General features: G+C 32.4%; 1 protein-coding gene across 1 annotated transcript in view; it reads left to right on the forward strand.

Moving 5' to 3' along the window:
* Positions 1-13,151, forward strand: part of LOC134707054 (bifunctional purine biosynthesis protein ATIC-like) — a 33,758-nt gene continuing 20,607 nt past the window's right edge. The window contains exon 1 of the mRNA XM_063566538.1: positions 1-124. Coding sequence (XP_063422608.1) covers positions 103-124 — 22 coding nt within the window. The 5' untranslated portion in view covers positions 1-102. The remainder of the gene's footprint in view (positions 125-13,151) is intronic.

Here is a 13,151-nt window from a genome sequence, read left to right on the forward strand (position 1 = left end):
AAAAAGTACTTCCCTATCCTATTTACAGTTTTGTGGTATTAGGATATACCACAATATTTCCCTCCATAAATAGAACTACACGTGGTGCTGAAGAAAGAAATTATGGCAACAACAGGACAACTTGGTATAATTTATAAATATATTTGAAAGTAGGAAATAACACACACACACATTTCTTTCTAAAACAAACCTCCATTGCCTTAGACTATTTGAAAGAAGGCGGGTCTAAAAGGTGAAAAAAAAAAATATTTTCATCTATAAAATTTATAAACATTGTTGATTATTGGGATTAAAGAATTTCCAAAAATTATAAAAATTCTGTGAACTCCAAATCCCAATAATTAAATATGTGTGTCATAAAATTTTGGGCCAACCAACCATTAATGTATGCTACGAAATTCTATCCGGAAGTGAGAAACGAACAATTAAATATAACGATGAAGTAGAGCAGAATATATTGGTACAACAGTGCCAGCGTTCTGAAGATCCATAGGTATCCATAGGTAAGTCATAAAAGCCAACAGCAGCACAGATAAAGTTGGGGACATTGACCCCCCCTTTGCATATAAAGCCATTAAATGTAAATTCTCAAATTAAAGTGTTGAAACATAGGCAAAACGGTCTCATAAACCTATTCTCATATCTAGCTGATAACCTTTTCCAAAAAACCCTTATTTAAAAAGAAATACAGAAAATGTACAAAAATATACCTGTTTGACACAACATTTGAGCCCACAGAAGAGCTTGCATTTATCATGTATATTATATGAATCATGTCTTTTAGAAACAATTGTTTTTATTGCCATTTTTTTTTTTTTTTTTTAATCTTCTTTGAACATGTTGAAGATTCATGTTTTATCTATCTGGCGTTTTGCATTTGCGCCGATCTGCATTTCATCTGCACTGATTTTTTCTTTCATTTGTGGCGATATATTTTCTTCATTTGCGCTGAATTTTTTTACAGGTAAATTACAGGTGAATAGATATAAGAAGCAGTGGACTGTGGTATGCAGAGCTCCAGATAAGAATTCACAAATTGGGGTTTTTACCCCTTCATTTTTTATTTAAATGAGTGAAATACATGAAATAGTTTTTTAAGTGCATTATTAATTCCAGTTCACCTCTAAAGAATATAACAAATTGGGTTTTTCACCACCAAGCTCCTTAATCTAATTGGCTCACCTGACTCGAAGGGCCAAGTGAGCTTCAGGGCTCACGCTACCAGGCGAAGTGGGCGAAGAAGTCGCTTTCCCGACCGTCACTTCGCTTTCTCTGACCCCCAAAAGCGAAAAGAAGTTGCCCTGTTCTTGACGATACTCGCTTTCAGTCGCTTCCGTCATTGGACATTTTCAATTTTTACCAAGTTGATGAAACATCAATTTTTTATTGATATTAAAGAAATTTAGACATAAACGATTCATTATCTTAAGAAAAGAAGTTGAAGCATTGTCTTTGAAGTCTGTAGCAGGTTATTTGATAAAAATACAACTTGTTATCACTTCATGTATTTCCGCTTGTTCCGGTGCTTGTTACTCGAAAACGTACATCAACCTATATTTCGGCGGCAAAATAAGTTTGTTTCTTCATTTAAAGGTGATACAAGTTGCCTCCAGTAAGTGTTTAATCCATTTATTGCATTGAAAACGTAATGTTCCCTTCCAAATAACTTGTCAAACATCGTTTATTTTTGTAAATTTTCTTGCATTCGTCCGCCATTGACTAATTTCTAAACTACGGATCTCAACCGGACCAGCTATGAACAAAATCCGTACTTTTACAATAATTACTACGGACGCACGGATGGAACAGCTGACAGAAGAATATTGATCCCAAAGGGGAAAATTACGTATTCCACACGAATTTAAAGACTTTTGGTTACATCTAATTGATTGGTGTATATAATTCTCTATATTTTTTATGGATTGTTTCAAACTATTGATTAAAGTTGTTTAACTCTTAGACTATCATGACTATTATACTATTATCAATATACTATGGCCAAGCTTAATAACTTTTATTTTTTTTAATGAAAAACACAAGATAGGTTTGAATTAAATTGTAATTGATATATTATAATTTCTTTACCTTTTTAAGAAAAAAAATATTTTTTTTAGTGCTAGATACTAAATATTTAATTGGTAGTTTCTCACAAGAACCTGAGTAAAACTTAACAACTTTTAATTTGAAATGTTGCTTTAATTGTATACTCAGATATGAATTGAACATTATAAAAAGAACATTATTTACATATGACCCTTTATACTATATGCTATAGTATAATCCAAACAATGTAGCGCACCGCGCGAAAGAGCACTTCTCTTTCAAATCTCACTACTTCTCCCTATCAGTTTCAAAAAGAGAAGTCACTTCTCCCTATAATTTTGAAGTAGTGTGAGCCCTGAGCTTATGCCATCACTTGGTGTCTGTCTTCTTAAACTATTTCAAGAATCTTCTCCTCTGAAACTACTAAGCCAAATACTTCCAAACTTTAACTGAATGTTCCTTAGGGTATGTAGTTTATAAATTGTATCCGAAGTTTTGATCTATCAACAAACATGGTCGCCATTGCTAAAAATAGAACATAGGGGTCAAATGCAGTTTTTGGCTTATATCTCAAAAACAAAAGCATTTAGAGCAAATCTGACATTGGATAAAAATGTTCATTCATCTATCAGCCCTGAAATTTTCAGATGAATCAAACAACCCATTGTTGGGTTGCTGCCACTTTATTGGTAATTTTAATGAAATTTTGCAGCTTTTGGTCATTATCTTGAATATTATTATTATCAAATTGGGTAACTGGTTTTTCAGGTATACATGTAATGCCCCTGAATTGATGATTTTAAGAAATTTTGCAGTTTTTAGCTCACCTGGCCTAAAAGGCCATGTGAGCTTTTCTCATCACTTGGCGTCCATCGTCGTCGTCGTTGTTAACAATTTTTCAAACATCTTCTCCTCTGAAACTACTGAATGGATTTGAATGAAACTTAGCATGATTGTTCCTTAGAGTATCCTGCTCTAAGTGTGTGCTTTGATTTTTGATCTGTCAAAAAACATGGCCGCCGTTACTTAAAATAGAACATAGGGGTCAAATACAGTTTTTGGCTTATATCTCAAAAACGAAAGCATTTAGAGCAAATCTGACATGGGTTAAAAATGTTCATTAGGTTAAGATCTATCAGCCCTGAAATTTTCAGATGAATCAAACAAACTATTGTTGGGTTGCTGCCACTTAATTGGTAATTTTAAGGAAATTTTGCAGTTTTTGGTCATTATCTTGAATATTATTATAGATAAAGATAAACTGTAAACAGCAAAAATGATCAGCAAAGTAAGATCTACAAATAAGTTGATATGACCAAAATTGTCAATTGACCCCTTAAGGGGTTATTGTCCTTTAATGACAATTTTTCACAATTTGTTCATCATATTTGCTAACTTTTAAAAATCTTCTCCTCTGAAACTACTGAATGGATTTGGATGAAACTTAGCATGATTGTTCCTTAGATTATCCTGCACTAAGTGTGTGCTTCGATTTTTGATCCGTCAAAAAACATGGCCGCCGTTACTTAAAATAGAACATAGGGGTCAAATGCAGTTTTTGGCTTAGGGTGCTATAAACAGTTTCGTATAAAAAACTAGGGGTTATTCCCCAACTAAAAATAGACTTGGAGGGAAGTCCCTTTTTATCAACATAATTGGTAAAAAAGTATCATGTTTTTTATATTTGATCGTAAAAATTAGTTAATTAGCTTCAATTAAAACAGGTTGAATGATCAAAATAATTTTTAAAAATTAGATTAAATACACATGTTTTAAGGGGAGACAAACTGTAAACATCCTGTTTTTTTGGCAGTGAAAAGTGCAAAACTTATTTGCACCCAATGTAGCTCTTTTCGGAGCAGGAGAACGTAGCCTGAAGCATAAATTTTTAGAAAGACCAGGTAAAAACCTATGAAATTCATACAGTTTTGAATATGAAAAATGTGCATGTATCATGTCTGCATGGGTGTGCACATGGCCTGATTTCATGTTTTTTATGCATAGATTAGGCAATGTTTTCCCATTTTCTCTGGATAAAACTTTTTGGTACTGTTAACCCTTAGACTGCTGCATTGATTTCTATTGTACTTTTGTGTAATGCTGAGTAAAATTTTAATCACTGATGAAATAAACATGTTCACTTACAATTGCTGTATCTTGTAAATATTGAATATTCATCAATAAAAGTTATATAAAAAAGTATTGTTAGATTCTGTATTTTTAATTTATTTTATTTTTGTGTGAGTCTCTGGTCATTTTTTACCTGTACAGGTGCGAAAATAGGTAAACAAAGGTAAACTTATTTTTTCATGTTTTATTAAACGAATCCATCAATGTAAAAGTATCCATGACTTCAGAATTGAACCATTATAGTTTAAAATCTCTTTTAAGAACTAAGTTCCATTGTGATTATCAAAAAATAAAAGTTTCTTCTCAGACCAACGGCCTTTTTTATGCAAATATTTTCCGGTATTTTCCTCCAACTTTCACTGCGCCGACTTTTACTTCCATGTACAAATATATTTACACGACAAGTTCATTGTTAAAGCTTTCATCAATATAATCTTGACAAACTTAAGTTCGGGTCTATCGATGTCAGTCAATATTGATTCACAGTTGAAAGGCGAAATGATAAACATCACAAATCCTGTTCCATCATCATCCATTTTGAACAATGTCTGGGAATCCCCGTAATTCTCGCTTTAAAAGTCTTCTGTTTGCAGTTTTGATAGGATACTTCAATTTCTGTCTATTATAGCTTCGGTTCTCGTCCAAATCCTTTTAATCGTCCGCCGCTGTTAAATTGTTATCATTGAAATACTTCTGAACGTGTTGGCCATTTCTCCAAACAATGTCCGCCATTTTGTCACTTTTTTCATCAAAAATTTTCACTTTCGGTTTATCGCTTATACCTGATTAAAAGTCAAGAGACACTCAAAGAGCGCAGATTTTAAGCCAATCAGAATCCATACAAGTCGAAACTGCTGCAATCTCATGAACTTTGACTCCGCCCATTCCATGGTAACTGTAAACAAACGAGTACGGAAAACGACTATAGTGGCGAGTAGCAGTAGCGGACTGTCTTATCGGAACGACAATAGTTGCGCGTAGCAGTCTAAGGGTTAAAAGTACAATTTATTTTTATTTCATTATAAACTAGAGAAAATTCTGATTCTAATGATATATAGTTTTATACAAGTATCTTCATTAACATTAACACCACTAAGGGTCAATTATAGATGGTCCCTCAAAATATGACGTCATAGAAAAAAACTGTTGATTGCACCCTTATATCTCAAAAACGAAAGCATTTACAGCAAATCTGACATGGGGTAAAAATGTTCATTATGTGAAGATCTATCAGACCTGAAATTTTGAGATGAATCAAACAAATTATTGTTGGGTTGCTGCCACTTAATTGGTAATTTTAAGGAAATTTTGCAGTTTTTGGTCATTATCTTGAATATTATTATAGATAAAGATAAACTGTAAACAGCAAAAATGATCAGCAAAGTAAGATCTACAAATAAGTTGATATGACCAAAATTGTCAATTGACCCCTTAAGGGGTTATTGTCCTTTAATGACAATTTTTCACAATTTGTTCATCATATTTGCTAACTTTAAAAATCTTCTCCTCTGAAACTACTGAATGGATTTGGATGAAACTTAGCATGATTGTTCCTTAGATTATCCTGCACAAAGTGTGTGCTTTGATTTTTGATCCGTCAAAAAACATGGCCGCCGTTACTTAAAATAGAACATAGGGGTCAAATGCAGTTTTTGGCTTATATCTCAAAAACGAAAGCATTTAGAGCAAATCTGACATGGGGTAAAAATGGTCATTAGGTCAAGATCTATCAGCTTTAAATTTTCAGATGAATCAAACAAACCATTGTTGGGTTGCTGCCACTTAATTGGTAATTTGAAGGAAATTTTGCAGTTTTTGGTCATTATCTTGAATATTATTATAGATACAGATAAACTGTTAATAGCAAAAATGTTAAGCAAAGTAAGATCTACAATTAAGTCAATTTGACCAAAATTGTCAATTGACCTCTTAAGGAGTTATTGCCCTTTAAAGACTTTTTTCACAATTTGTTCCTCATGTTGACTAACTTTAAAAAATCTTCTCCTTTGAAACTGCTGTATCAATTTCAGCCAAACTTAGGCTAAATGAGTTTTAGAGTTTCAGAGTATTTAGTATAAATTTTATATTTCATTTCCTTGTATGTCAAGAAACATAGCTCCTATGGCTAAAATAGAACATAGGAGAAAATGATTTTTTTTTTGGCTTTTGAAGAAAATAGGACAATTCAAAGAACATTTAAATAAATTGAAAAGCCCAAATAATCATTGATGAGAGATTAAACCAAAAAAAATCAGATTAGCAATTCAGGCCCCGTATTTACAAAACTATCGTAACTCTACGACTGTCGTAAGGTAAGGTTTACGATATAGTAAGTTGTAACTTGTATTCATGAAAGAAACTTACGATACGAGATGTTGTAAATATTGTTATAGACTTACGACTGCTCGAGGCCTGTCGTAAGTTGCAAAGTTACTATCGCAAATATGGCGGCAGCGCTAATATTGAGAGAAAATGATAGATTTTTTAGACGGGAACGAGTTTTTCTAGATAGATCTAACCCCCTAGATAGGCCTGATGACTTTTATTGAGGGCATACAGATTTCCGAGGCATAAAATAATTGAGCCGCCACTGTTCATATGAAAAAAAGGGATATGGATATGCGTCAATGAGGCAGCAATCCAACGACAAAGATAACCGTGCATCACTGGCGTCTTACAGTTGGTAACAAAAGACAGCTATCTATACTGTACAATATATAGTGCATAAATGAGTTGTACAGAACGCATTTACAGACGTGCACATTGCTGCATCACTCGTTTATGATGGCTGTTTTGTGTGGTTTCACCAAAATGCGTCTGACTAGATCATGCTTAGAAAACAACATACGGGATTTGTAGAAACTGTCATAGTAAATTAAAAAAAGAATGTATGCAATATTGTAAGCTTAAATAAAAATTTTCAAGTTTTATTTTAATGCATATTATTAGTCCCAGCGTACTTCGAAGATCTTCGAAATCACGGCATAAATGTAACTAACAATAACGCAATGTAACCGTATAGACAAAAACAAATAGTTCTTAATAGATTATGTGAAACACTTAGATTTTGTTAGAGATCTTTCATTGTAAGAATAATATGTTTAATATAGATTTAAGTAGGTTAATGAATTGGTTTTTTTAGATGTAAAACCTTACTGATACCTACACGGCCGACACTCGGCTAACCGAGAGATTGGTCGGTTAATCTATATTGAGTATGCGGCTATATCGGCGGTTGGTCTGTTTATTGGGTTGGCTAAAGTCTGTTAATCAGGCGTTATCGAGAAAATCATTGAAAGTTCAGTATGTTTCATTGTATAACTTTTTAAATATATTTTTATCATAACAATAATTCATGTCTAACAAAAAAATTCAACGTACTGAATCCAGTGGTGTAATTATTATGTTTCTAGCTTCGATGTACGATCTATAAAATGAAAAGGCGGGTTACTCATCAATAAATTTATACACATTTTACACACACAAAATGTACACAAAATGACACGTTGGTTGAATTAACTTGCATGCAATATTTTGAACATCGAACAAAGACAGGCATTATGCTTGTTAACCATATTGATATCAGTGTGTGAAAAATCTACACGAAAATCTGTATTTTGGTGACATAAATCAGTGTTTATTTAAAACCTGGTCTGTTAATGAGTCGGATGTATAAAACCCGGTCTGTTAATTGGTCTGATAGAGTTATGAATGGCAATAAAAGAATAATTTTACTGCTATCGGATCAAATGAGTATAGGCTCAAGACGAGCGGCTAAAATATACGGAAACAACACACGAGCAATGAAAGATAAAATATACGGAAACAACACACGAGCAATGAAAGATAAAATATACGGAAACAACACATGCATGAACAATGGACTATTTAGACAATGGAAATTGAAAATTATTGACAAAACTTGTTTCAAAAAGTGTATTATTAAATAAAAGTAATATTAATTCTACCAAGAATGGTCGCAGATATCATGTGGATTCTGTTTAATTGTCATGAATGACACCATCTTCATTGGTTACCAGTATATAAATCAGAATACACGTCGTAAAATTTGGATGCTAAAATATTAAGAATACAGAGAGAATAATGAGTAAGATAAATTAAAATGTAGAGAAAAGTGACATAACCATCTAAAGAATGCAAGAATAAACAACACCCCAAATCTGGACCCTCGTGGTATACCGTGACGTGATCTGGCTGGAGACGCAGAATATAGAATAATAGATAAAGACAGTAGAGAGTGATGCATTGCTAAAAAAGAGAGGGAAAAAATAATGTTTAAGAATACAGACATGAAACACCCCTAGGTGTTGAAACAGTAACGGATTGTGGTATACTCATATTGGTGACAAATGCTAGAAGTTTACATGCGGACAACTGCAGTTTTCCTCTGCACTTATGTAGAAAGGAAATAAAAGGAATACAATGAATTAAAACTTTAGATAACCAAATGTAGCTGCATTCGCTCCTTTCCATTTAGTTCTTTGGAATGATATGTAAACAACATATGATTAAGTAATAGAAGAAAAGAACCAATTGGATGATGCTGACGAAAAAGGGTTTAACGTCCAGTGACAAATATCATGTGCATATGAACACGCCAACATGTTATGTGTACCCTGTGTTGTATTATAAAGACACTCTTAGTAGGATTTGAGAACGTGCTACTTTGGACAGACACAAAAATTAAGGCTGATTGAAAACTTGAATAAAAAATTCATGCGTATTCCAGCGGTCAATCCATTTCACGCTATATTGAAGTGACACATCCTTCAATAAAATGCAGAGAAAGTCAAAATTATAATGCTCTTACTAGAAGGATACTGTTGCACCGTATGTATTGTCATTTTTTACTCAAGAACATCGCATTCTTAAATTTTTCAATGGGAAAATATAAAGGTAGCAAAACTATTGTCGTAGCTAAATAACTCTTAACTGAAACAATTTTAATTGCCTAACCCATTAACAGACTTTATTCCCATAATTTTCACTAAAACTTGGTATTATTCACGTTATACTACAATTATGAAATATTTACTAATGTCAATTTATTTTTTAGAACCAAAGTTCTATTTTGTGTCCTTTAAATGATATCTAAAATTGTTTGTTTCGCCTTTTATTGAAAAAATTGCTATGCGTATAAGCATAAATACTACATACTTGCGCGACGCCTTTTAGTTTTACCGAAAACTGCGCAGACTATGAAATGTTTTTACAGGGGGAAATGTTCTATGATAGATATCATTTTGTCAGACACTTTTCTTTTTTTTTATTTGGTTCTTATAATATGCCAAAAATCGGTATATTTAATAGAGTTTAACATTAAATTGCGTGTTTTACTCTTAACAGACATATAACCAACACGATTAACAGACCAATCGCCTATATAGCCGCATACTCAATATAGATTAACCGATCACTCTCTCGGTTAGCCGAGTGTCGGCCGTGACCTTATGTGATGTCCTATTTGTTTAAAGAAAAAGAATTTTTCCAAATATTTTTTTTTCAATTTAAAAATTGTTCTTTTTGTTCTTACTGAAGAAGAGTCATAATCAAAGTGTTCCTTTTTTATAAATAAAGTATTCAGCTTTTCAGATATATTAACTATTCTAATCATTTTTTCTCCGCTTTAATCCCCGTCTGCATTTGATTTTATATACTACATTGATTAGAAATGTTCATTTTGTTTTGTTTCGATTCGTGATATTTCGTTTTGTTTGTTTTGTTTTGTTTTCGTTTCAAGGTAGGCATATTTCGTATGGTACTATTTTGTTTTGTTTTGTTTTTGTTTTGTTTCGTTTATGGTCTTTCCGTTTTATTCCGTTTCGCACTTTTCATGCAGGTACCTCAAACGCGATATTGATACACATTTTCTCTTCTTGTCTGTTTCCTATTCTTAACATTTAAATGTAAAATTGAAGATTTTCAACCTTTAAAAAAAATATGATCAAAACTGATCGTCAAGTTTAATATTTTCAAAGTTTGGTTAAACATCTACTAAACTTGTTAATTTTGAATCGAATTTTTGAATTTTTACAAGTATTTGATGAAATATTCGAAAACTTAAAAAAAAAATCAAAAACTAAGAATACTTATATTTCAATAATTAAAATATAAAAAAAAATCCCGGTCAAAACATTTTTTATTTTGAATTGTTAAGTGTAATACGGATCGTTCGAGTGCATTTAATATGACATCATATATTGAAAGTATTTGAATTAAAATCAAAATTTGATTTCAAATCGGGCACTTGCTGAACAAAATCCTCCTCTGTTACGTAAAATGATTGTTCTGTTGATTTACGACATTAGCAACTGCGAGAAACTTACAACAGTACTAAGACAACGTTGGAGAATACAAATTACGACATATCGTATGCATGTCGTATATTTACGATAAATAATTACGATACGACATGTTGTATCGTATCTTTAGTGAATACGGGGCCAGGCTCTTGAGAGTGTCTTGTTGGTTATTAACTTGAATATTATAATAGATACAGATAAACTGTTAATAGCAAAAATTTAAGCAAAGTAAGATCTACAAATAAGTCAATTTGACCAAAATTGTCAATTGACCCCTTAAGGAGTTATTGCCCTTTAAAGACTTTTTTCACAATTTGTTCCTCATGTTGACTTACTTTAAAAAATCTTCTCCTTTGAAACTGCTGTATCAATTTCAGCCAAACTTAGGCTAAATGAGTTTTAGAGTTTCAGAGTATCTAGTATAAATTTTATATTTCATTTCCTTGTATGTCAAGAAACATAGCTCCTATGGCTAAAATAGAACATAGGAGAAAATGATTTTTTTTTGGCTTTTGAAGAAAATAGGACGATTCAAAGAACATTTAAATAAATTGAAAAGCCAAAATAATCATTGATGAGAGATCTAACCAAAAATATTAAGGTGAGCAATTCCGGCTCTTAAGAGCCTCTGTTTTTTTTTTATTAACACAATATTGAATGTGTGTGTTGCACGACCCTGTACGTTCAAGCGACGCTTCCTGACAACACTAGTTAAGTCTTGTTATTATAATAATCCTCTCAAAAAGAAACTCAAACATGCTTCTATTCAATATTTTTACCGGGAATTTACTTTCGCTTTAATTCATTGCTTAGAGTTATGATCAATCCTGAGAAGTACGAAAAGAATTATGAATCCATGGCTAACGCTAATTGGATAAAGACCGAGTAGATCGAAATGTTGTCATCACCACGGAAAGTTTTAACAGGGACCTTTCAACCCTCTATTTTTAGAATGTAAGGACATTTCCGATTTTCAATATTACATAAATACATTTACGCGACGACTTTGTAATAGATAATGGTAAATAAGGCACAGGATAGCAACTCAAAGCATTAACAACTTATGGTTTTGACAAATTATTGGGTTTTCAATTCTTTGAATTGCGTGATCACACAAATACGCAGCTTATCTGGAGCTCTTGGTATGAGTGCCAATGAAAGGACTCTCCATCCAAGGCCTAAAATAAAATATTGTTTGTTTCCCCAATCCAGACTGACCCTGCAAAAACGGTCCTACTCATAAATTTTATTGTCCAAACTTTATAGTCAAATATTATTTTATTCATTTCCTATTTTCATGGTTACCAGATCAACCGTCATTGTTCCAGCTTTTAGGAAAAAATAAAATTATTTACCTACCTACCTACCCACACCTGGCTTGGCAGGGTCAGTATTGGGTAAACAAACAATACATGTATATTAATTTAGGCCCAAGTCATGTTATTTTTCATTTAACATTATAGATCTCTTCTGTTAGTCACTTATACAAATTTAATGAATTACCAATCATAACATGTATATAACTGATGTCCCCTACTCACCAGGGAGAGGTGGAAGAAAACCTACAAGATACATCTCCAGACTTTTTCCTTGACCGTACCCGTAGTTCTTTAGCCTCTGTCTTTCAGACATCTGCCACATGGTTATGCTCCTGTGTTTTGACAATAGAATATGTGGTGACTCTGGCTTTACATGATTTTATGGTACATCAGTTAGATATGTTGTTATGTTTCAAGACACTGACCTTGCGATATGTATGGCCCTCAATGATTAAAGAATTGACTCCTCGGCTCTAATCAGTGTGCAATATGTCCATCATGTTAAGACGAAGTTCCAAAACAATATGAATAAAAATTAACATAAATAAACAACCTTTATAACCAGGTTTTACCAATGGTATAATACGGTACATGTACACAAGTATTAACTTACCTGTAAATCTAATAAGGAGCAAATATAAAATCAGCGCAAATGAAAGAATGAATATTTTCAAAATCAGTGCAAAAGTCATATCTAACATCAGTTTGGGAACAATCCCCCAAATGTCAGAGGGATGGATATCATTTTATCAAGGGACTGTACCTAAGACTAGGGATTATTTTGCTGTTGTAGAAAAGAATAAGTTAGCATTTTTATTGTAAAAAGGGGAAATTTCATTATGTTTGGAAAAATATTGTAAGAGGGGTAGGGTCCTCTTAATTTAAAAAAAAAAGAACATTGAAGTCCATGAATATTCCAATATTAGATAATCATTCCAGTCTTATTTTCTTTATTGAAGTCTGTGCAGGACGCATTGATTTCAATCTCTAATAATTTTGCCAAAATTTTCATGTCCAAGAAAGCATGCCATATTCATGATATTGTACAGGCATTCTTGTAAATTGTTGCAGCCATGTTTTGAACTCTTGATGTCTTTTTGGTTTTGTTTCTGTAGGTAACTTTCTATTTGATGTATAACCCTTCTTTTAATATCTTGAATAAACATCTAACTTGCATTCTGCTGTTGTAAAATACTGTTGGTAGGAGTGACCATTAAAATAAGATTATCTACATGTATGTAGCATTTAATAAACCTTTACTTAATGCATTTAGAATTGGCGCATACAAATCTAAAATAAAATTAAATAATCATGTTGATAATGCAAATGGGGAATA

Source organism: Mytilus trossulus, chromosome 2 (genome assembly GCF_036588685.1).
Source record: "Mytilus trossulus isolate FHL-02 chromosome 2, PNRI_Mtr1.1.1.hap1, whole genome shotgun sequence".
Taxonomy (NCBI): domain Eukaryota; kingdom Metazoa; phylum Mollusca; class Bivalvia; order Mytilida; family Mytilidae; genus Mytilus; species Mytilus trossulus.